The sequence below is a fragment of the Lampetra planeri genome, chromosome 32, assembly GCF_965212315.1.
Source record: "Lampetra planeri chromosome 32, kcLamPlan1.2.h2, whole genome shotgun sequence".
Lineage (NCBI taxonomy): Eukaryota > Metazoa > Chordata > Hyperoartia > Petromyzontiformes > Petromyzontidae > Lampetra > Lampetra planeri.
In genome coordinates this window covers 5,904,501-5,929,354 of record NC_136138.1, presented here as the reverse complement: position 1 = coordinate 5,929,354, position 24,854 = coordinate 5,904,501, and the positions used below count along the sequence as shown (strand labels likewise).

The 24,854-nt window shown below is 45.4% G+C and overlaps 2 protein-coding genes across 6 annotated transcripts in view; one reads left to right on the top strand and one right to left on the bottom strand.

Moving 5' to 3' along the window:
- Positions 1–566: 566 nt before the first annotated feature.
- LOC144729500 (protein FAM72A-like) lies at positions 567–7,274 on the bottom strand. The gene is made up of 4 exons (XM_078609836.1): positions 7,176–7,274; positions 3,018–3,095; positions 1,483–1,607; positions 567–673 (listed from the first exon to the last, which is right to left on the bottom strand). The coding sequence occupies exons 1-4, from the start codon at positions 7,238–7,240 to the stop codon at positions 567–569; spliced, it is 375 nt and encodes a 124-aa protein (XP_078465962.1). The 5' UTR covers positions 7,241–7,274.
- Positions 7,275–14,791: 7,517 nt separating this feature from the next.
- The window catches only part of HCFC1 (host cell factor C1), a 37,243-nt gene continuing 27,180 nt past the window's right edge, over positions 14,792–24,854 (top strand). For 3 of the 5 annotated variants that reach the window (XM_078609596.1, XM_078609597.1, XM_078609595.1), the window contains exons 1-8: positions 14,792–15,022; positions 19,648–19,796; positions 20,381–20,541; positions 21,359–21,615; positions 22,041–22,125; positions 22,721–22,827; positions 23,243–23,422; positions 23,865–24,236. In XM_078609596.1, the coding sequence (XP_078465722.1) occupies positions 14,863–15,022; positions 19,648–19,796; positions 20,381–20,541; positions 21,359–21,615; positions 22,041–22,125; positions 22,721–22,827; positions 23,243–23,422; positions 23,865–24,236 (1,471 nt within the window). In that variant the 5' untranslated portion in view covers positions 14,792–14,862. The other 2 variants (XM_078609598.1, XM_078609599.1) reach the window with 2 other exon arrangements.

Below are 24,854 nucleotides of genomic sequence, written 5' to 3'. Positions count from 1 at the left end.
CATGAATGACGCTTTGCAAACCATAGGTGTCTATGAGAGTCCGTGGGTCTCGGTGTGAGTCTATGGGTCTGTGTGTGACATTATGGGTTTGTGTATGAGTCAATGGAACTCTATGCAAGTCCATGGGTCTGTATGTTTATGTGAATCTAGACGTCTCCGTGTGAATATATGAGTTTCTGCGTGAATCTGCAGGTGTCTGTGAGCCTATGGTCGTTGAGGACATCTGTGAAAAGATCTTTATAGCTCATCGGATTCCTCCAGTATGAAACCTATTCTGATTCGCATAGGCGAGTCTATGGGCCTCTGTGTGAGTCTGGGTTTCTGTGTTTGTCTATGGGCTTATTTGTGAATCGATGGGTCTCTGCATGAGTCTCTGGATCTATGTCTGGGTCTTATGCGTGGAAGAAAAAAAAACCCCTCTGATGATGAAGCGCACGTCATCGCCAGAGACTTGGAAAACCCGAGGCAGAATGTGTTGGAATCCTTAACGTGGAAGCCGCAAGCCACCAACTGCTCAGCTCTGCACGCCACCGTGCGTCCGTTACGCCACGTGCCTCCGCTCCGGCTCATCTCGCCACGGGCTGAGGTCCACGCGGATGCCCTGGAGATCCTCCAGACCTGTCATCGGCGTCATCCGTCTCGGCGAGGACGCCCCACAGGAGCACGGCGACTCCTGCAAGAGACGCGGCGACGATGCGCGAGACGGACGAACTTGCTGCAGGTTTCCCTCGCTCGACGCGCGTTCGGTTTGTGCCGTTTCGCGCATATGTGCGGATAAACCTATTTCCACCAAAAAATCGCAACCTATGCGGTTTGAATTCACTTGTGGGCTGCTATGCGGTCGGACGTGGAACAACATTGTGTGTACTGTGTGCGCTACTCGGCAGGGAGCTGTCTCCTCGTGCGGTGCATTGTGAGTTGGCTGGCTGTGCGGTCCATGCTACGCCGATTTTGCTTTGCGCGCCTCTATTTTGAGAACGCATCTACCGCATAAAGCGAGGGGAGCCTGGAATAATAATTTAAACTTGTAACGCACCGCACAGAGAACAACGCAGGCCCAAAGAGGAACCACAGACCAGCGGGAAGGCAGCAGCCACACGGTGTGAGCCTGTACCAACAATTGCCCAAGCTCTGCTGACCTCTATATATTCAAGTGTTATCGGCCAGTTGAAATGCGCTTACATGTGGGAAGAAATCGGAGCACCTGGAGAACATTTATGGTGCCGGAAGCATGTGTGTATGCCACATCCCCTCTTTGAAACTAGATCATTTTCCAGCAGTGTTCTTCACTTTCGCTGATAAGACATGAACAGTGTGAAGGCGGCCATGTCGTCTGCAAGGGGTCTTTCACATTTGTGTATTGTCGGGGGCCGCACTAAACACCACCAGGGGCCGCCAGTAACCTTGCGATGAATAACACTGCTTTACAGGGTTGCAAATCGCGCGTCGTCGGAAGAAGTCGCCAGGCAACGTTGGACTCACCGGAGGAGTCGAGGCGCTCGGTGGCACGGCACGTGTGGCTGTGGAACATCCACAAGTGGCCGTTGTGGCAGGAGAGGAGGCAGGGGCGGCACGGCACCGCCACGTGGTATCCCAGCGCGTTCCCACTGCGGGGGTCCAGTTCATTTTGTCGAACAGCCATTTACTCTTGACACTTTGTTTGTCTCACAGCCGTTCACTCTCGGAACTTTGTCGGGGGGCGTGGGGGGGTAGTGGATTCAGCGTTCACATTTCGCATCCCCCTTCAATACCCGCACCCCTGGGTATTGATGGGGGGTGCCTTGGAAGATAATTATCTGGCCGACAGAGTGAATTCTGTGAGCTCCATCTGTATGACCCCCCCCCCACCCCGTGTGAAATGCACGTGCCAAATAATTAAATAAATCGCTTTTCCGTGCCCGTTGCATTCTGGCTGAATGTGTGATACACTGGGTTCGCTGATGTGATTTGAGGTTGTACCAGGTGGTTCTCGCCATGGTGTCCGACGTTTCGCATCCACGTGCTGTGAGAGCTTCCGCAGCTTCAGGGAATTGAATTCAGGCGCTGAATGTCTAAATCATTCACTCCCCCAGCAAAATACACACACATTCAGAAATCGAATTTAGTGTTCCACCAACATGCGGATCAGAGAAGGAGCTCCCAACACATGTAGCGAAACGTCTGACATCGTGCCAAACTACACGGTATACAACCTGGAAACACATCGGGAAACTGCACAGCAGTGACATCGGGTACATGTCCGTCCATGTACAGCAATTTTGCCAGTCTGCTGGTGGATGAGGTCCTCCCCACGCCATGAGGATTTGTGGTGACTATTTGACCATACTTCACCACACTGGTCAGTGCGGGTTGGTGAAAGTACAGAGCATTGGTGATATATTTTTTGAGTTTGGTGTTAATCTTCTTCTTTGATATGGCGTTTAAAAAAAAAAGCAGCGGCAGACGACAATTGGGATGGGTTCCCTCCCGATGTATATTGATCGTATCTGGATTCAAATTAACGACGTCCGTTTCACTAAGATGACGGCGTTAGTTGCGTTTGAGGTGACATTAAAACCCGATGGCATAACAGGTTGGCCACCGTCAGAGGGCTACTGCCTTCCACCCCTACCGTTGAGGCCAGGCAACTCAAACTATCGACCACATCGTGAGCTACTGTAGTCTGCGCTCCATCAACGGAGGAGGAACAGCAAAACTTCATCAACTCTCTCCTGAAGCCCTCTTGACGTTGCCATCGAGCTCCTGAATATATTTCCACGCGCAAGCATAGAATAGTGAAATGCCTAATGGTCCGCAGTTTCGTGAGCCATATTGATCTTCCACTTACTGCGGAAGAAACGTGCGTGCGTTAATGCACGAAGCTTGGAGAGACGCGCCAAGGCACCTTTGGGGATTCGTAGGAACCCGGTGCTAATGCACGTGGCCGACAGAGTCTGTGTCCAGTCGCGGCAATGCTTTTGGGAACCACCTATCACGGTTCTATCGTCAAGGTGAGTGCAGGGAGGAACGTGCCCTACCAGGTGAGGCAGGCGGCATCTTGAACCCGGCAGGCGCAGCTCTCGGGAGAGTAGAGAGGGCCCACCAGCCCTACCGCACTGCACGCCGCACACACTGCGCTCACCACCCCAACTCGCACACTCACTCACTTACCCACACTTACTCACACACAGTCATACATACACTTACACACTCACTCGCCCACTCAATCATACACTCACACACTCACTCAATCATGCACTCACTCATACACTCAATCATACACTCAGCTTGTGCACACACTCATTCGTGTTTTCAAAGAAGACAACGATCTCCCGTGTAGATTTTAACAGACTGTTGGGGACAAGTGCTGTTAGCGAGCACTTTTGAAGCACAGCACGGCGCCCGGGGGAAGCGGGGGACGGGGGCGTGGCCAGTACCACACCTGGCCGCCTTTGTCTCCCCAGTGCTGAGTCGACGTCGGGAAGGCTCAGTACCAGTTCTGATATTTGTCATTTGGTTGTGGGTGCAAATCGAACTGGGGTCGCTGGGTTCATAGGGCAGTGCGCATTCCACTGCGCCCCACATTCATGTATTCCACACTTGCCCACTCACTCAAGTACTCATACATGCATATTCAGTAATTCACTCAGTATTTTCCAACTGACAATCATACCAACCAATAACCAAAATACTCACACACCCACTCAAAAACTCACCCACCTACAAAAATAACACTTACCCATGCACACACCTACACACTTTCTTGCCCAACCAATAACCCACTCGTTGTCTCACTCACCCACAGACTCACTCAAAAACTCACCCACCCGAAAACCAAAACACTCACCCACAGACTCGGCCACCCACCCATTATCAAACTCGCTGCATGCGTCTCGTGTTGTGTTGTTTTTTTTTGGTTGGTGCTGCCTTGGAAAATACAACTCGCCTCAAAAACCGTTCCGAGCCAGATAAGGTCAGCGCTGGGGTAGATGAGGTCACGATTAGGATCTCACATCTACAACTGCCTGCCTGATACTTTTTCCACAGCCACTCGCTCACACCTTGCACTGCAAGTGGGGGTCTTTCAACTGCAGCTGTAAATCCCCCCCCCCCCAAATGCCCTCCAAAATTAAATTGAATTGTTCTTTTTTTACAAAACTTCAATTGTATTCTTGATTTACTAACCTGGGGTAGGACAGTGGTAAGTTAATTGTCCTACGCACCCAGCAACATGAGTTAATCTCGAGATGCACGTCACTTCTATATGCTATTCGATACAAACTGTATTGTTTGTTTATGCTTGGTTCCTGGCACACAGCTGACATCGGTGGCGTGAGGTATCCGAACAGGGTCCTGGGACCCTATTTCACCAATCCGCACTGACTAGACTGGTGAAATATGATTTAAAAAAAAACCTCAATGACCAGCACGGCATCGGGGAGTCCTTTGTCCTGCAGTGGAATGGCAAAGGATTGGAACATACGTTTATTGTCACTGTTATTATAAGTCATTAATAAATTATGGAATTCACTCCCGACGATTGCATTTCCTGGATACTGACAGTTTTTACTAAAACTACATTCTGCATCTAATCACAAATGCATTTTTGCAAAGATGGGAGTCTTATTGATCTGAAATTGTGCCATTTTTTTTTACTTTTTAAAGATGTAACAGCCCAAATTTACCTTCAAATTTTAAACATTCCGTGACCCAATATTTCCACGTGTTTTGTTTCGTTGTTCCTTATAAATCTGAAATTTTAATTGTTACACACTACGCTCATTTGTTAATTAATTATATTTGAATATCAATCGTGATCTCAGCTGTGGGTTAAAACGTATATATTATGAAACCCTCTCTTGTGATGAATGAATGTTCATCTGTTCCATACTGTATATTCAATACTATACGGTTAAGTAATCCAGGCATAGTATATCTCATACAAATAGACGATCTGTGTGATGGAAGTAAATTATAATGATGGTCCAGAAGGTTTGGAAATCTTACATTTGGCACAAATATAGTTGATGTTTACAACCAGAAAAATGCGAAACACGTACTTGTATGAAAATCAAAGAATGTGTCCCCCTGAACATTACAGTCCAGAGGGCAAACCGGCCATTATTTTTCAGCGGCTGAGAAAGCGGGCTCGCAATCGAAAGTGCTGGCGTTAACTCCTGCATTTGGGGGTTGATTCATCCCGTCATCTCAGTGGGATCGATCAAATGAGTACCATTTTTTGAGTAAGTCAACTGTGGATAAACTTACCACGACCATAACAATGTGGACTTTCCACAACTGGCTCAGAAGATGAGCACCGCCTGAATGTTAATTTGATCTGGAAAATACTGTGACCTTTTGACACTGGGGCAAGATCAGCCTGACATTTAACATTGCTTCAAGTTTCCCACTTAACATTTACAAATATACGAACCCCATCACAGATAAGAGGGAAGGCAGCAGCCACACCGTCAGCCGGCTCTCCCAACAATTATCCATGCTCTGCTGTCCTCTATACATTAAGATATTTTCAGCCAATTAATGAGCGTTTATACATGTGGGTTAAAAACCGGAGCACCTGAAAAAAACACGCGTGCGATGGTACAACACTCTATCCTGTACAGATAGAACGGATGGAGTCCACACTCTACTTTCCTGCCTTCTGGAGCTGATAGACAGCTAATTCTAGATTTGAAGCTTTCGTGACTGCAAGGATTCATACTCTTAGTTTTTCGGTAAAGTCACGTAGGTAAAAAATGAAATTAAAATTAATAAAAATAGTAATAAAATCACGACGTTTCGGAGGCAACACAAGTCTCCGTCTGATAGACAGCTGCCAATAAATCTTGATGCCAGTTACTCGTACAGTAGAATATAGCATGCAGTTAGCAATATATACGAGGGGGGTAATTGAAAAGTGCGCGGCTTCACGAGGAGCAATGAGTGGCCTTGATGAAGCTGTGTCGCTATCAGTCTCCTTGAAGTGCAGAGCAATTGGTTCAGACCATATCACTCCCTCGTGAGCTGAGCTCACTCACAGCGTCTCTTAAAAGCTACATAGGGTGGGTGAGGGGGGGGGGAGATCTTTGTCAACGTAGGGCCAGCGTTGGCATATATCGTTAGAACCCATGGACAAACATTGGCTCAACGCTGTCCCAACGTTCCCATGTTCACTGGGATGTCTATGTGTCTGTATGTCGAAGTGTGTGTCAAGTGGGGGACACAGGACTGGTGTTCAGATATCATCACTCGCCACTTGTGATAGCCGTGGTCGACAATCGAACTCAGGTCGCCAGGTTCAAATGGCAGTGCGCTGGCCACTACGCCACCACTCCACTCGATCTCTATGTCTGTCTATCTGCAGGTTTATGTCCATGCCTACAGCCTCCATCTCTTTGTGTGTCTGTGTGTGTGTGACTGACGGCCTTCATAGGTGCTCGCTAACAGCACTTGCCCCTACAGTCTGTTAAGGCTGTTTGGGGGATATTTGTCTTTGACTGACAGCATGGATTGCACGTCCTTGGAGTAGAGCTGAGTACTGGGATCATACAGGAGCTCTGCCTGCATACCACCTGTCTATGTGTCTGTATTTCTGTATGTATATGTGTCTGTGTGTCTGTCTGTGTGTCTGTGTGTCTGTCTGTGTGTCTGTATGTCTGTCTGTCTATGTGTCTGTATGTCTGTCTGTGTGTCTGCCGATGTGTGTAGAGGTGAGCGCCCCGAGCTATGAAACCAGCGACCCGAGTTCGATTCCCGCTCATGAAAAAAGACCAGTAACGATTATCTGAACCGGTCCTGAGCCTTCCCTACGTCGACTCAGCCTCAAATCAGTACCTGGTGCGGTGTGTAAACATCACCACTGGAGACACAAAGGCGGCAGGGAGTGGTTCTGACCACACCACCCCCTCGTTTTCCAAGCTGGTCTTTATAACATGCGTGTTGGCTATAATATAAATCTTTCCCTTGTCTTGTCTGATCGGTTACAATGTTTGATAATACATCACGATGGTGATTTGTGATAATGAGTAATGTATGATGTAGTGTGATGATGTACGGATATTGAGCCATGACGTCAGTGTCTGATGATTATGAATTATTATTATTATTATGACGATGATGCTATATGTTATGGTGTCCAATAGTCTACGATTGTGCGTGGTCGTTGACGATAAAAGAGCGTGCGGTGGGTCACTGACCACGTGGGTGGCGCGTCTGTAGAGTAGAGATGAGTGCTGGGGTCAGACAGCAGCACGGCCCGCATGCCCCGCGGAGACACGCGCCTGCCACAGAAGCCGCATCTCAGATCTAGCACTGCCCGATCCGTGAACTCTCCGGGCTTCGACATGTCTCGATGATGACTGCCTAATCGCTGACTTTTTCTTCTTTCGTATGGCCGACTACGATTACTGCCTCAATGACTGGCTAATGTCTGGCAAATTATTCGCTAATGTCTGTCCAATGTCTGGCTAACGAGTGCATGAATAGCTGGCTTAATGACTGCCAAAATAGCTGCCTAATTGCTTTTCCGAATAGCTGGTTAAATAACTGTCTGAATATGGTTAATGGCGTTGTGAATATCTGACAAATGACTGTCTGAATATCTGGCAAATGACTGTCATTCTGGCTAATGATTGTCTAAATAGCTAGATAATGACTCTGCACATCTGGCTTATGACTGAATAATTAGCTACTTACTGTGTGAATACAGTATATCGCAATTGACTTTTAGTGACTGAACAGCTGATCAATACTGCTTGAAAAGTTGGCGAAAGGACTCCCTGATTAACTTGGTGAATTGCTTCATGAACATCTAACCAATGTCAGACATCTGACTAATGACTAAATGTCTTAAAATAACTGACTATCTAAAATCTGACTAATGACTGAATTTCTTGCAAATGTCTGCCTTATTAACTTGTTAATGACTGGCGAAGAACTGTTGGGATGTACGACTGATAATGCCCGAATTGTTGTCCACTTTCTTGAATCGCTACCGGTGACTGCTGATAACTGACTCAATAGCTATCTAATGGCTGCTCCAATGTCCGGATAACGACTGACTGACTAGTTCACAGGAATTTCCGGAATAGTTGGCTAACGACTGTCAGCAATAGCCACTGCCTGCCTGAATCGATAACAAAATACTGGCTATTAGCTTTTCTGATATTGGATTAATTTCTCACTGAAAGAATGCTTATTTGATCACTGGACTGAACACTTCACTTCCTGTCTCATCCACCTATTTGTATCAATGACTAGGATATGCGGCTTTCCTCTGCTGCCTTCCAAAGCAATTTAATGCCTGGCCACAGCGATCCGTTAACCGACCCGCTGAAGTGAACAGCAAGTTGCCGCTTCATGCCAAGCAATTAAATGCACCGGCCTATAAACAACCTCGAAATCTTGCAATAACTCGTGTCACTCGCAGTCTTACAAGCTCGTAGGAGAAAGCTGAGTGAAAATTGATGTTGGCTATTGCACAGTCGATATAGAAGCTCAGCTGTATCTCTTGGCCGTCTGTCTTGTAGCCCTGCACGCGTGCCACCTGCTATGCGCTATGCTTGAACCTCACATTGCATGTGGTGGCTGCGACCGCTACACGTGTGGCGAGTGGACTCAACCGCCGCGTGGGCGGGACTTGGACTGACGAGGTCGTATTCAGGGTAGATGGTGTGAGATTGCTCTGAGTGAGGGTTTTGCCTAGATTTGTCGACGACGTGTTTCTTGCGAAATCCAATTAGAATAAACTACAGGAAATGTCAAAATAACTCAATGAAGAAGGCTGCAAAGCTGGACTCAGAATAAAGATGAGAAAAACAGGTATTAACTTATTTTGCTAGTTGGAGGTGAGAACTCAAGACACCAGGGTGATTCTCGGGTGCAAGAGTGACCTGGGGCATTAGTCTGCCAATAGGGGGAAACAATTGCTGCTGTGTATAATCCCAATTGAGTAATTAATCAGGGCGGCCTTTGGGTTTGAACCGCGAACCTCTGCAACAACAAGCGGCGAACGCGCCACCGCTGGGCCCTATCACCGCCACCAAAGGTCACGTGCACGAAGTTCACTCAACAATTAGAGTTGTCTGTTAGTGGTGGCGCAACTGGAATACGCATCAGAGCAGGTGTTGACTTTGAGCAGTTATTTGATGCAGAACAAGGGTGGTCAATGTGATGAGATACAGAGATGCGTGGACGGGCGCAGGTCGGAATGTTTATTTTTTTGAAGATGAACTTGATCATGTAAATTGCAACTTACCAATGTGCCTGAATGACAACGTTTCTAATCTGTGCACAAGTTACTTGGTGATTCTGCTGCGTTGGCAGTGGTGCACAAGCATAATTAATAAAACTAAAAAACTGAACGCATTCATCAAACAATTCTGCCATGAAAGAATACGATTAATAGTAGGCGACGTTTTGAGCAATGTGGTATAAACAAGGGCTATTGTCCGAAACGTCACCGATTGTAATTGTCTTTCAAGGCCACAGTGTTGTTGATGAGTGTGTTCAATTTACCTAAAGAGGCATGGGTATATGCATGCTTAGAATTACCCTCAGAGTCAATTTGATGTTTTACTTTTGGAGACAGCCACATAAACACAGCCCAATAGTGAAAACTGCACAGTTTACAGCAATAATAATATAAATTACGTAATCAGGGAGATGCTGATGTGATGTGCTGGTGAACACACTAGACAATCCAGAGGTTGCCGATCTTCCGGCGTGGCAGTCAAAAACAATGGTCACGTTTCTCAGATCCTTCTGCCTCGGTCCACCAGCAGTATAAGTGGGCTGTCCAGTGCTGTATTTTCTTCCCCCGTTCCCTGTGTTCATTTAAATGGGCGCTAGGTGGCGATGTTTTGGGACTTCAATAGTGGTGGCCGAGGCCAGTCTTATCCACAAGGGTTACCACCAATGTTGAATTCCCACAAAGTAGTGCCTGCTTTGTTTATCGACCCTCGGTTTATTATGCTTTTCAAGCCTCACCTTATTTTAAAACAATGGAATTGTAATATTGCTTTGGCGGTGGTGCATAAGCATTGCTATGAATAAGGCCCAACACCTGAAACGTCACCTATGATATGTATTTTTTTGATTTTTACGGCAGTGTTATTGACGGATATGTTGAATTCTTATGATTTGGAACAGTTGTACAACAAACAGATTTTATTGATAACTGTTCTACGGTATTTTGTAATGATGCGTTTTAGCTAGAATTTGCAATAATTACAATGGAAATTATGTTTTAAAATGTTCTCTCTTGGCTGTTGGTCTGAAGGAATGAAACAACAGCATACCAGAAAATACCGACGTGCAAAATGTCCGAAAACGATGGTAGCACAGACAAAACGGACAGTTCAGATCACACAAACATGACAAAAGATAAGAGCAGTGCAGATGAGAGAATTTACGCGATTATTTCAAGTTCATTTTGTTCAACCAGGTGGCAACTCCAAGATGCCGGAGATGGTCAAACTTTCCACGGTTGACCAGTGTCACCAAAATGACAAAAGCGAAACACCATCAAATAAAGTGTGCCAATGAAGCAAATGGAAATCAGAGCAAAAAACAACAAGGATGACGTGCAAAAATCGAAAAATATTGCAGAAACATAAATCAACGTCAAATAGTAAATTCCATGTACAGTCGAGTCAGGAAAATGTATTTGTAGACTGACCAGCAGTCCGCATGTCCTTTGGAAGTGACCGGCCCTCCATGCCTCCCCTCCAGCTGTCACGTCCTGCCAGGCAGCCAGCCAGCAACACTTATTTTTCCTAATATAGCATTACAAAATAGCACAAATACATTAAATTAAAGAAACCTTAAAATTATATAGGGTGACTGTATCATTAGTGTGTAAAGATATTCGAGTTACATGCAGACGATATAGGCAGATCAACGGTTTTAGCCGCGTTTCCTTGCCCTGACCCACTCCCCACCTCATATTAAACTTGAATATAGCTTTGCTATTTTTGTAAAACGTCTTAAGATGCTGAATCGACATCAATCGGACGCTGTACACATTGTAATTCCAGAAATGTGCTGTATTCATTATTGCTTAATCTAATCTAGATAAATTAATCGAGTCTCGTGAGAAAACAATAGGGAAAGTGACTCGTTATGCAAATCTATACGGTATACGATATTGTCAGACGCTGTTGCTGCTGCATTGGTAATGGTGCACACGCACAAATAAAAGCAACAAAACCCAACACGCGTATCAATAACACTGTGGCCTTAACATTTAAAAAAATGCATACTATATGTAACAGGGCCACGTTTTGGGCAATGTCCCATACATCATTATAGCACATAATTCAAGTCCGTAAATGTAGTTTATGTGCAAATGAACAGATGGCGTGGGGTAATTGCAATGGGATATTCAGCCACTGGGTGGGGGGAGGGTTGAATTTGCATTTAAGCAGGCGTTAAGAGTCATCTGTGATGTAATGTGATGGCAGCCCCACTACGCATTGCAGCAGTCAGGGCCAGAGTTCAAGTATTTGGTGATGCCGCTGTTGCGTTGGCAGTGGTGCAAAAGTACAACCCAACAAAACACCTCAACACGTTGGTCATTAATAGCATCGTGGCTTTCAAATAAACAGAAAATATGCAAAAGGTGACGTTTCGAGCAATGACTCTTCTTCATAGCACATAGGCCAGGGAATTAAAATGGATAAGGGTAGGAGAATGCCCTTGACACCGTGGTGTCCTGATGAGAATTCAATTGCAACATATTTTCTGATTACCGGTTGTTTTATTGGCATATGAATAGTTTCTTATTACATTCCAGAGTTTGCTTGTGTCAACCACATTTAGCTTTTTTTTCAGCTAAAATTTTCTTGCAGTAGTTTTCACACCTGATGACAATTGATTGTGTTGCAATCGAAACGTCGTGAGAATTTTTATTATGTTTTAATTTTTTTTATTTCCCTTCTACGTGACTTTATCGAAAAAACCAAGAACAACATTTTGCTTGATATTTCAGTAAACGTGCAAACGTCGGTTGACCTCGGGCCAACCTCAATGTTTGCATGTTTACTGAAGAAATATCAAGCAAAATGTTGATACAAACTCTGGACTACATTACGTTTGATAATTGGTTTACCCTTTTATCTGGCAACAAAACTTGACACCTTTTATTACAAAGAGTCATGTTTGCATCGACCACAATACCTGCAGTCAGAATGCAAAAAAACATAACTCTGATAATGTATGCACTGTCCTTGCATACATTATCATAGTTGTTTTTGTTTGCATTCAAAACATAACTATGATAATGTATGCACTGTCCTTGCATACATTATCAAAACACATAACTCTGATCATGTATGCACTGTCCTTGCATACATTATCAGTTGGTTTTTTTGCATTCCGACTGCAGGTATCGTGGTCTATGCAAACATGACTCCTTGTAAAAAAAAAAGATGTCAGTTTTGTTGCCAGATAAAAGGGTAAAAACCAATGATCATATTTTGCTACTGGCAAATGAGGTTCCAATGGTACATTACGTTTGTCCCACGTCAACCAACGTTGTTCCAACGTTAACCGACGTTGCCCGAATATTGCACGTTCATTGGGATTGGTCTGGAATTAAGCTGATGGACTAATTGAACCATAGAACCATAGCTCTCGCACAATGTCCGTGATGCAGTCATTTTTAGTCTGTTGATGGTCGGCGATGCGGCTATCGACTCATCTCGACGAGCTGTGCACGATGCACCACGATTGTTAAGTAAACCCTGGAAAAAATAGTGTCCCAGAAGTAAAATATTTAATTGCCTCGGCCCATTTTGTATTTTTATTTGGTACCCCGGGATATCGCCATGGGGATCAATGGACGAAGCATTAAGTTTTTTTTATGTGTGAAGAGACCGTATTGAGTTATGCTTATATCCGAATATGTAATGCAGTATTATATTGGAGAGGAAACGTATGTGGCTACACCACTGGCGCATGTACTCATTATTATTTAGAGGCCAGATAGTGTATAAAGCACTTAATTATTAACTAGTTTTTATGTATACAGCACATCAATTCGAGTACGTGCAACGCTGCGTCGTGGATATAACAAGACCGGTGTGTTAAATGTATCAACTTATTTGGCTGCTGCGTTGACAATGGTGCATACATGTAGATGTAAAAAAAAAACATAATTTACGTGCAATTAAAAAGGGCCATTGCCCGAAACGTCAGCTGTTATATATTTATGTCTTCCTTCTAAAGCCACGATGTTATCCACGAATGTGTTGTATTTGTTTTTGTTTGTTTGTTAAATTAGCTGTGCGGTTCAAGCATTACCCCCGGGGGGGGGGGGTCGTTCTTGAAACAAAGGATGTAACCGTCTAGAAAGTGCCATGAATTAATAACAGCAGCAGCTGCGCGGCGCGTTGCGAGGCGTGGACCCTCCATCTTGGTAAGGGCGAGGCGCCGCGTGCACACCCCCAATGGTAATCGAGCTCCGTTAAGTCGACGACGCGTTGTTGCAAAATATTTTAAAAAATGTACAAAGTGGAATATCGTTTATCCACGTAACGAAGCAATATGCAATAACGATTGTGGAAGTTTTTTTTGCTGCATTTCATGGAAAGGGCAGAAACAAAAAAACAAGTCGGTAATTATTTTAATGAAAAGTGCCCTAATAAAAAATAATAGGCTTTACCCTTGTTGGCAATTATTACCAGAAAGGGTAAACCCTATTATTATTATTAGTATTGCCAGAAAGGGTAAAACCTAATATTATGTTCATGCTTTGATACTGGCAAAGAAAGGTCCCATTTTAAAAGGCCCCTTTGTAAGATGGCCGTCAATTACTTTGATTGCCCTTTTGTTATGACGTCACGCGCCCGTTGTCCGTGACGTAATGGTTCACCCCTCCCCACCGTATGCGCACGATTCGATTCATGCGTCCAACTTCGCACATCGATTCCCTTAATCGATTCCTCGTGAATGATTCCTCTGCAACTTGCAAGATGGCTTAAGGGTCACGAGTGGCCGGAGAGTTTACAAGAACATTTCACTAAGAAATTAACTTAACAGATTAAAATGCAACACGTACGTTTTCTAGAAACCAATCAACGAGTTAAAATTCTGTCAATCGCCTGATGATGCTGGATGTAATTGAACTTGTAACTGTACATACAGTACCTGCTAAGTGTGTGGAATTTTTTATAACATAACCGATGGTGCTGAAGCAATACAAAATCACGAGATCGTACTACAGTGTTCCTGCCTATGGAGGAAATGTTCAGTTGCTAAATGCCAATATCGACATTTGCTGTTGGCCACAACGAGAGAGTAGTTCGTGTAGTGTTGCTGTTCCTCCGTTAAATAAGCGCAGACTGCAGTGGTTTTACTACGTGGTCGATGGTTTGTGTTGCATGCCCATTAATCGCACCGTTGCTTGTGTATAATGTACATCTTAAGGGCTTACTATATGGCCCACAATCGCAGGACTGTATGCTTGTCTTTAATGTATCCCTTACCCGCCCCTACTGAACGTCTGTAAAAAAAAATAGATTCATAACTCATCGGGATTCCTCCAGGATCAAGATTCTCATTTCTATGGGGGTGGCTACAGGGGGGGGTGAGGGGTCTCAGTGGGTCACGTGGTGCGTGATGATGGGGGGGGGGGTCTCAGTGGGTCACGTGGTGCGTGATGATGGGGGGGGGGTCCGTGACGCAAGAGTCTCACGCGAGAGAGTGGGATAGAGGGAGAGTGGGGGGGGGCCCCGCTCGTCACCGGAAGCCGGTGCGGGGGATGTGGCGGAAGAGGCGGGAGGGACGGAGGGAGGGGGGTCAGCACCCCGCCCATCCATCCCCCACGGCCGCTTCCGGCTGTCTCGCGCGCGCGCTCGGCATTGTGGGAAGGCGAGGCCCAAGATGGCGGCTCCCACGCTCAAGTGGAAGCGGATCACTGGCTCGACGGGACCTGTGCCGCGGCCGCGCCACGGCCACCGCGCCGTCACCATCAAGGAGCTCATGGTGGTGTTCGGCGGCGGCAACGAAGGCATCGTGGACGAGCTGCACGTCTACAACACGGGTGCGTGCGTAGAGCGCGGCGAGCGAAGCGGGTGACGCTGTGCGCGACTCGGCGGGTGGCGTAGGGGGTGGGGGAGGCGCGCGCGGGGGTTGGCGGCGTCAAGATGGCGGCCGTGTTTGTGCTGCTCCGCTTTGGCGCCAAAGCGGCTCGCGGCGCCTGTTTTGTCGCGATTTGTTCGCGATCCGTCGACGTTTTCGCGCCTTTCGACAGCGCGGGGTGCGCGCGGCGGGCGGAGCTCGCTTCGCCGGCGGTCGAGCGCGCGAGTCGCAGCTGTGGTTTTGTTGTTTTATTTGTGTTGTGTTTGTGGATAAGCGCTGAGGCGGCTGGGGCCTTGCGGGCCGCGCTTTTTTTATCACCACCGCCGCCGAGTTAAATAAATAATTAAATGCGGCTTATTTTTTCTTTCTGCGGGAACGCCGCGGGATTTTTTTGTATTTTGCTCCTTCGAACAATTGCGCGATTCAAATTGGTGACGTTTTTATTGTTTGTATTCGGCATTCAGTGCGCCGTTTTTGCAAGTATTGCGGTGCTGTTTTACTCTTGGGCGATTCTTTTATGCGGGTGGTGGTGATGGTTGTCATTGTTTGAATTGCTGAGCGGGAGATGCTGTGTTGACAGCAGACACCGCAGCGCCTGCTTCCCCTTGCTCTTTCTCAGCATACAGTGTCTTGTGTTTTTTTTCTCTCGTTATTTTAAGTAGCGGGGTGACTGGAACTACTTTTGTCTCACTCCGCTCCCCCATCTTTCCGGTCCTTCGAACCCGGCTTCTCCAGAGCCGCTTCACCGCCACCCCCCTTTCTCCGCGGTCGTTGTCGTCTCCCTCCGCCACTCAGCGGCGGTAATAACATGGCGCCGGTCAGTGGAGGCGCTTGTGTTGTTAGTTTTGCCATGCGCCCTCCATTGCCTCAGGGCAGCTCCCGCGTTGCCTTCTTCGCTGTCCTGGCGGCGTCGTTCTGTCGGCCAATGAGGTGGCACACAGGGGAACGGTGCTCCGGTCCTACTCCAGCGAGATATTTTCTTGCCCCTGTGGGTGGAACAGAGGTGTTAAGTCAATAAACCGACGCTTCTCGGCTGACACCGTGTGTTTGTGTGTTTTACACGAAGGACATTTTTTTTATATTTGTTTAATTGCGTTGGCTTAAACTGAAACTTTGCATAAATTAAACTGCCTGCTTTAGGCGGGTAACAATTTTCATTTTTTCAGAAAGATATCTCAGAAGAAATAGAGGCCAAGTCAAGAGAGACATGGGTTGTAACGTCATCCAACCATTGGGTGAAAGACAATAAAGATGCAATGATAACAAATGTCATGCTCGTTCATTCAGTCAACACAATCTACTGTAGTACAGCAGTGAACATGTGAAACAAATTCACGAAATTTGAGTAATCGGTTTCACTAAGTTTTCTTCATGAGAGGAATGGTACTGGCTCTGGGTAGTTTAATCTAGGAACTCGCAACATTGAGGTGGGTTTAATTTAAAATGTTTTGGGAAATCTTAATATTTAGCCTGGATTTACACGATCGATGGTGGCTATTTTTTTCACATTCGTCTACTGTGGCTTCAAACAAAGGGCACATTTCTTATATTGTTTTAATCAGGGTTCTCATGGTGTGTAAATGTGGTCAAGTTATAATGGGATATTCATCTGGGAGGTGTAATTTTAGCAACTCTTTAATACGAATCCTTGCGAGACTTTTTTAATTCGAATAGACTTTTGGACTTAAACTCAATCCTTTGGTTTTAACTGAAGTCCACACGCATGTCTGCTTGCGGAGTACACTCACTCGGCACTGTCTGCACGCGTTGGTTTCCAGCTACTGTAGCTTGTAGTTAAATGAGTGGCGATTATTCGGTTACAAAACACCTTTACACCAATGTAAATATTTATTCATCATTCTTTTTTAGAATACATAAACTTAGGTCGTGGTGAATGGGATAAAAAAAATCAAGTGTTTCTCTTTTTTCGCACCATACTTAATGCCGTGATTGTGGCTACTTTCAAGGGAAACCCTTGAATGAATGCAATAAAATGACGTAAATTTGCCCTGGTTTAGAATTTCTTTACTTTGTATGTGTATTATTTTTCATACTGTACAAAGTCTAGTACTGTATTTTGCAAACAGTTCTGTTTTTATCGTGTTTAAAGCAATTGGAACGAATTGCGCATTATTTTGCTGCCTTTGTTTTACGTGACAGCCTCCATTCACTTGACACAAGAAAAGAAACAAAGCATTGACGTTGTACAAATATTACTAATTATATAAAAATGACAACTGAATGCAAATGAGGTCACAGCTTTCTAGGAGGGAGGGAGGGAGCGTGTTCAGTGGAGATGGGAGGGTCGGGATGCCCAATTAGGCTGCTCGGTTTTGTTTTCTCAGCCTTTCCAATATTTACGCAGCCTGATGCTTATTAAGGGGTTTATTTTTTAATGCACCAGGACTTAATGCGTCACATGCTCTTGATTCGTTTATTGTCCATTAAATGATTCCCACCATATGCTTAAGCAGTGCCCTTCTGTGTGTTAATTACGAATTCACCTTGGTATGTAAGCGATCCAGTTCAATGTTTTGGTCCTAAGAGGAGAACATTTTACTCCTGGATAATTTCTGGGAAATCCTGTCCACTTTTTGTTGCGCCGAAAGGCGTGTTTGGCACGCATACATGAAAAGTCACAACAATGTATTCAATTAGTTTACCCATAGCAATAATATCCACTTAACATCCTTTGCAGGCTCGTTTAATTTGATTCGTGAACGATTTGATGCAACGTGCTAACAAAAAAATGGCACGACGTTTTACTGAACAGGACAATATAACGTCCGATTACGAAATACTGGCACAGAAAAGGTTTTGCAAAACACCCTTAAAATGCCTACCGTTTCCTAATGAGGCATGATATTGCGCATATTCCCGTGTGATATCATGCACCACAATGAGCTGACTCAAATGTTTTTTGACCCCTATTTTTTTTGTACGACTGTTACGTTACGTGGAATTTCACTTACGCAATTAACAGTATCCATGCCATTTAAGTTGGTGCATGAGCAGACCTGTGGTCGCTATTGGAAGATGCCCCACCACCCCCCACAGCTGTGCTTTTACACTCTAAAAATAATAATGTTCTACTATAATAATAGCTTAATTCATGTGATTTGCATTTCAAAACGGTGCTAATCGCGAATCACATTCACATGAAGACACAAAGTCGAAAGAGATCAAGGGTATGGAGGTGAAACAACACAAACCAGGTCCGGCGACAGTAAACACGTAAGCTCCTAACATCGGCTAATTCTAGGGAATAATAGTTTGATCTTGTACACCGTCATTCATGTCAACAGCCCCCAAAAAACCCTGAACATCAAGCTATAGCACATATCGACGGTAGGCAGCAACAAAGTTTTAATGCCTGACATTGTTAAGCCGCTCGTGAGTTAATGTACAGGGTGGTCCAAAAATTAGGACACAGGGTTATATTTTAAGGAATCATAGCGTTATTTCAGTGGATTTAATGTTTGAAACTAAATCTTTTAATGCCAGTGTTAAAATAAATGAAATAACCCCGTGTGTCCTGACGTGGGCCACCCTGTCTATGCATTCATTACATTGTGCACTAAATTGGGTGCCCACTTGAAGTGAAAAGTAAACCTGGCTCTACTCTTTGGTCAATTGGCAATGTTATTTGTTGGCCTCGGTTACCATTTGAAGTTAAAGATGGTAGCTCTTCCGTATATTAGTACCAATGTGTGTAACTTTGCATCAATTAATCATTCAAAATGTATTCTTATGCCCACTAAACGTATGTCGACTTGCTTATTTTAGTCGTTTAGGTTTTATGTACTACAGTATTTGGTTGACATACTACCCTATAGCCAGTAGAAGGCACTACATTCACTACAAGTGCAAAAAAGGAACTGATTCTTGAATCGTGATTAATACATAGAAACGCAAGGAGGTCAATCGGTACAGTCCTTGTACAAACTTTGAATGTCGAAGGGAATCGTGAATATGTTTTATATAAGTGTGCATCCAGGAACACACATTTTTACACATTTGCCTTAACTGATTAGCCTTACAAATAATAGTATGAAGTAAATAAAGCATGTGAGTATTGTGAAATATGAATTTGACACGTTAATTTCAGTTTAACAAATTACCAATTGGTGTGCATGTGCAGCCCTTTTGGCAGTCCATTGCTGGAAGAGGGCTTCCCCATATTGTGCTGGTTATGGGGGTTTATTTTCGATTCTTATCACAATGGCCAGTGTGGGTTGGTGAAGGCGTGGACAATAGACATCAGAGCATTGAAGTACTGCACAGTACAATTGATCTTGCTGCAGTTCCCTCTTGTTACTGACAATGTAGCTGCTCAGCAGCCAAAGACACTGGTTTCATCTTGAGTCAACTCTGCTTAGCTTCTGATATTTTGGTGAATTTCGACAGATTTTTTCATAATGCTGTGGTTGGTATAAACATGTAAAAGTTTATTTTTAAATGTGACATTTATGGAATTAGAAGGTTGTTGAGTGAGCGTTGGTCATCTTGCATATGGCTATGTGAATCGCAACCCTATAAGTCCACGTCGCTTGCGTCAAATTCACACCCGCGGTGTGTCATTTGCAGCAACAAACCAATGGTTCATCCCGGCGGTGCGTGGCGAGATCCCACCGGGCTGCGCAGCGTACGGCTTCGTGTGCGATGGCACACGGCTGCTTGTGTTCGGCGGCATGGTGGAGTATGGGAAGTACAGCAACGACCTGTACGAGCTGCAGGTAAGCCACCCAGCAGTCGCACGGTTTATCCTCAAGTCCCGCATTTTGTATAAAACCCCGCGATGACATTTGCAAGAATGGGCTATTGTAAATGTCACACAACACATGTATTAGAGGACAATGCAACACAAAAGAAAGCTGTTATCTTGTAAATCCGCTGTGTGCCTTGGGCTGTCCAATTTAGGTTTGAAGGATTCTTAATGATGAAGACTTTTAAATTGCGGACACGTGTGATATCGCAGTGACATCACCAGAGTGCTATAATTACATGCTTAGCTAACTTTAAAGGCTGTTAGCTAATTCATGGAGCTGCATATTTGTTATAGCACCAATCTGTCTTGAACATTGCTCCTTATTTAAAAGTTCAAACATCAAACACATTGAAAATGTTTCATTTTAACTCCTGCCCTTGCTGACTTAAGAAGCGTTGTGTTTGAATTGGAAAGGTTCCCCCTTCCAGCCTCATGCAGTGCACCAGGACCCTGAGTGAACTAAGGTCAGAATTAAAGAGAATGACGCCGATTCCCATGTTATGGCCGGCATCTTGCTCTCATTCTAACCGGCATCTTTGTTGCTCCCCACAGGCGAGCCGTTGGGAATGGAAGCGCCTAAAACCGAAACCCCCGAAGCACGGGCCGCCCCCGTGTCCCCGACTGGGCCACAGCTTCTCGCTCATCGGCAACAAGTGTTACCTTTTTGGGGGTCTTGCCAACGATAGCGAGGACCCCAAGAACAACATTCCCAGGTGCGGGGCCCAAGCCGAGTGGATTCTTGTTTGACTGTTGAGATTGTATTTTTGTGAAAATGTATACATTATAATAATGTACTGTGCTTTGATAATCCAATGCTGGATGAAGTCCTCCTCCCCATGTCATGTTAGTCGTGGGGGTTGTTTGAGTGTACTTTGCTTGTGAGTGCAAGTTTGTGAAGGGGTTTGGAAAGGGGAGGGGGGTTTAGCGCCGTGGTTAGCACTGCGTTGTGTACCAATACAGATATCGTTCACCGCTGATGTTTTCCATGGCCAGGAATTGAAGTCGGGTGTTAGTGCTCATTGTGCAGTGTAAAAATCACAATGTGGCCGTTTCTGCACACGACATAATTTCGTCTTTAGAGTTGTGCATGGTGGCGTATGCCTGTAGCCAGGCTTTTTGTAAACAAGGTTTTGGTGTATCGTGCAGATGTTTGAAACTCCCAAACCTGCTGTGCCGTAAATTGGCCAAGAGATGGCAGCACAGCCAATGGGTTTGTGGTCTTCTCCACAGACTGTTCGTGTTATTCCTGCATATGGGTGGCGGGGTTTATCCACGAAACCAGTTTCATCCCACATTCAGAACACTTCTTTACGTTGAATTGGCCAAACATTGAGAATCCGTGAAGCTTTCTGGTCTAAATAAATAACATTACATATGAAACAATCCTCTTACACATGATTGAATGTTTTCGTATCTTGAGTCGAAGAATATATGGAACCTGAGGATATTATGCTTTAACTCATAGTCGATCCTTCTGGTTATGTCAACGCGTCGCTCAAACTTAAACCGACGTTGACCTCTTGTCACCAGGTATCTAAACGACTTGTACGTGCTGGAGCTGAAGCCGGGCTCGGGGGTGATGGGCTGGGACATCCCCGTGACACAGGGTGCCCCGCCGCCTCCCCGCGAGTCCCACACGGCCGTCGTCTACCCCCAGCCCCCTGAGACCTCCCCTGGAACCCCGACACAGCCGGCACTCACCCAGCCGCTGGGACGTCGGCCCATGCTCGTCATCTACGGAGGCATGAGCGGGTGCCGCCTCGGAGATCTGTGGACGCTCGATGTTGGTGAGTGTGGCGCATGCGGCGTGGAGAACGGGGGTGGCGTTCTGAGGTCTGACAGCAAATTTTACCTCCAATTCTTTCATTTGTATATTAATTGTTCAGTTCTGTAGTCAATGTATTGTAATGGTTATGACATTATTTCACCTACAGCTGTGTACTTTTTTGATTTGTGAACCCTCTCGAGCTCTCTAGTGGAGGCCCCTCCATCAGAAGCTGTGTCGGGAGGCTATTGGAGGGCTGCATCTTTTCCTTTTATTTTGACCTTTTTGACTACAAACGCCATGCAGTATAGCAAAATCTATTGCGGTACTTATTTGTCAAACGCTTCCACGTCTATGGCCCCCATCTTCATCACTCTGCACTGACCAGCTTGGTAAAATATGGTCAATTTTTTTAATTGCATTAAACTCCATCCATCTCACTTGCAGACACAATGACCTGGAGCCAGCCAATGATGTCGGGCATTGCTCCTCTCCCTCGCAGTCTTCACTCTGCCACAGTCATCGGACCCAAGTAAGACTCGCGCACGCCCAACGCGGTGAACTCGCAGATATGTTCACTTGAAACACGTGAACAAAATACAAATCCTCAACATTGACGATCCATGCTGTCACGGTGGCAGTTGAATGTGAGATGACATCCACATAATGCCTTCTTTGCAGTCAAGGTCTCATAATAGATGGGTTTCAATCTAAATTATCACCTTGAAAAAAGGGATCGGATACGCTTGCTGAGAAGGAGTAACGGTGGAGCATCTTGCGTAATTTATAGCTGCGAAATGTGTCAGAATAAAAATCTTTAAAACTTTATTTAGACTGGAGGAATCTGAGGTATGAAGCTATTTTTTTTAGCAGAAGTCCAGTAGGACATTGTAAGCTATGGAACTATTGCATTTAATTTTGTTTGTGATATCGAGGTCTAAATTGAAAAAAGCATAACTATGCTTCCTGTTTTATTTCAATCTTGTTCACATTTCACTCAATTAAATTTTGTTTTGGTGAAGTGTGGTTTTCAAGAGGGCCCAATGACTTTACAAAGCTCGACAGAAGTAAGAAGCACCCAGATTTGTGTGCGAGTTAATAATGTTATTTTTTTGCTGCTATTCCAGAATGTTCGTATTTGGAGGATGGGTGCCCCTTGTGTTGGAAGACGCAAAAGTAGCGACACATGAGAAGGAATGGAAATGCACCAGCAACCTCGCCTGCTTAAACCTGGGTGAGTGGGGAAATTATGCTTGATTTTGTGTGCTATGATTTACAATAATGATCGTAAGCTTTACTTGCTGTTGGCAGCCAACAAAGCTGCAGTGCTTAAGCCAGACCTATTCATGAATTGATATGAATGTGCATTAGTCTCTTAAATGCCAAAGAATCTCAAAGCGACTTAACTATATACTTTCAACAATTTACAATATCATATCACCATTGCATAGGAAAATGCACATGTTATTAGTAAAGATGTGAGCTTGAGTTTTCATTTGGTGTTATGAGAAATCGTATAATCACAAACATGAGTTATAGCACGCACATATTTCACAAATTAGACGCATTCTCCACTGGTCAACTGCACACACAAGAAATTACCTCGTATTACGCGTCCTTTAAATATATTTTTCCTCCGCCGCGCACAGAAACGATGACCTGGCAGTCAGTGCCGACTGACACGTCTGAGGATAACAACCCTCGCCCGCGCGCTGGCCACTGTGCCGTATCCATCAACTCACGCCTGTTTGTCTGGAGCGGCCGAGATGGCTACCGCAAGGCCTGGAACAACCAGGTGTGCTGCAAGGACTTGTGGTACCTCGAGACAGGTACGTGCTTGCGCATCTTTTCCCTGCTCACAGCCAGTCACTGCCATCCTCGTCCGCGCGCGTTATTTATTCCGGTCAAAGGCGTCGGTATATTTTTTACAGTCATTTGCATCTGTGACAGGGGTGCATTATTTCTGGTCCTTAATTGCAGCAGGTCCTGCAAGTTGCGTGGATAACTTGAAAGCTCCAACTGCTTCGTAGCTAATGTTTTCCGGTCCCATTACTTAATTGAGAGCTCAGTTTGCACGAAGACCATTGTCCCTCCATGGGCACTGGAGTTATACACCCTGAAACTCTTTTCATCTGTTATAATTATTTTGGGGTCTTGTCAGTTGTTTTGTTTACACATTGGCGACGGCTTGTGGAGGCCTTCATCTACCACGAGTGGATGGACCATGGCTGATGATGATGACGCTCTGTCCGTTCCACCTTCCTAACGTAGAGAGGCCGCCGGCGCCGGGTCGTGTGCAGCTGGTGCGCGCCAGCACGGACTCGCTCGAGGTGAGCTGGGGTGCCGTCAGCACGGCTGACGCCTACCTCCTACAGCTGCAGAAGTATGACATCCCCCCGCCAGCCGGCGCCACCCCAGTGCAGGCCCCTGCAGGCGTCAGCGCCATGGACCAAGCCTCTGCCTCTGCAGCCGCCGCTGCTGCTGCCGCCATGGCCGGCGACAAGAGCCCCTCGCACGCTGCCACGGCGCCACTGATGGCTGCTGGCATCCCCACTAGCCCCATGCCACAGATGACTACGACCGGAGGCATCCGTCTGCTGGGCGCATCGGCGGCCGGAGGAATTGGGGCAGCCAACGCTCAAGGTGAGCATAGTTGTGTCGCTTAAATGTGCCAGTGTGTGCAGATGTGGTAACGGTACCATGTGAGTTGCTTAGGATGCATGCCTCGTTTCTGTGTGCGTGTGAGAATTGTTTATGGTTTGTGCACATCTACCCATTTGTATAGTTTTGTCATCGTATCTGAGGATTGATGTCCGGGACAGATCCTCTCCTCTTTTAGCAACTGTCAGAGGTTCTCAGATTAAATGCATATATCTAGGTTAATGGAGCAAACAAAATTTAGCAAATGACACTAACAAAGTATTGATCTTTTTATGGATTTGTGACCATGAATTGCAACATTTTATTGAATTTCTGGGAGGGGACGATGTATTGTTACATGCATTATGTCTTCACCATTGGTCTGCATTGCTGTAGTATGTTAAATATGAATAGTGCACTGAGTTGACAATGCTGAGAACTCATTCAAATCCAGAGTTCAGCGATGTGTAATCAAATCGTGTTTCCAAGTTAGCCAATTGGTGGTCTCAGCCTCGTCGCTATTGATTTTCACATTTTGGCTTATTTCAGCTCTCGAGAATAACAAATATCAGATTGATTTAATATAAGCGCTCTTGTTAGAGTATATACATATTTTATCAC

Bases quoted from the DNA above. Each gene is read 5' to 3' on its own strand.
- LOC144729500 (XM_078609836.1), bottom strand. From the start codon at position 7,240: ATGCGGGCCGTGCTGCTGTCTGACCCCAGCACTCATCTCTACTCTACA. The intron at 3,096-7,175 runs GTCAGTGACCCA...TGCGGCGTGCAG, and splicing joins ACAGACGCGCCACCCACGTG to TGCGGTAGGGCTGGTGGGCC. The intron at 674-1,482 runs GTGAGTCCAACG...CGTCTCTTGCAG, and splicing joins CGAGCGCCTCGACTCCTCCG to GAGTCGCCGTGCTCCTGTGG.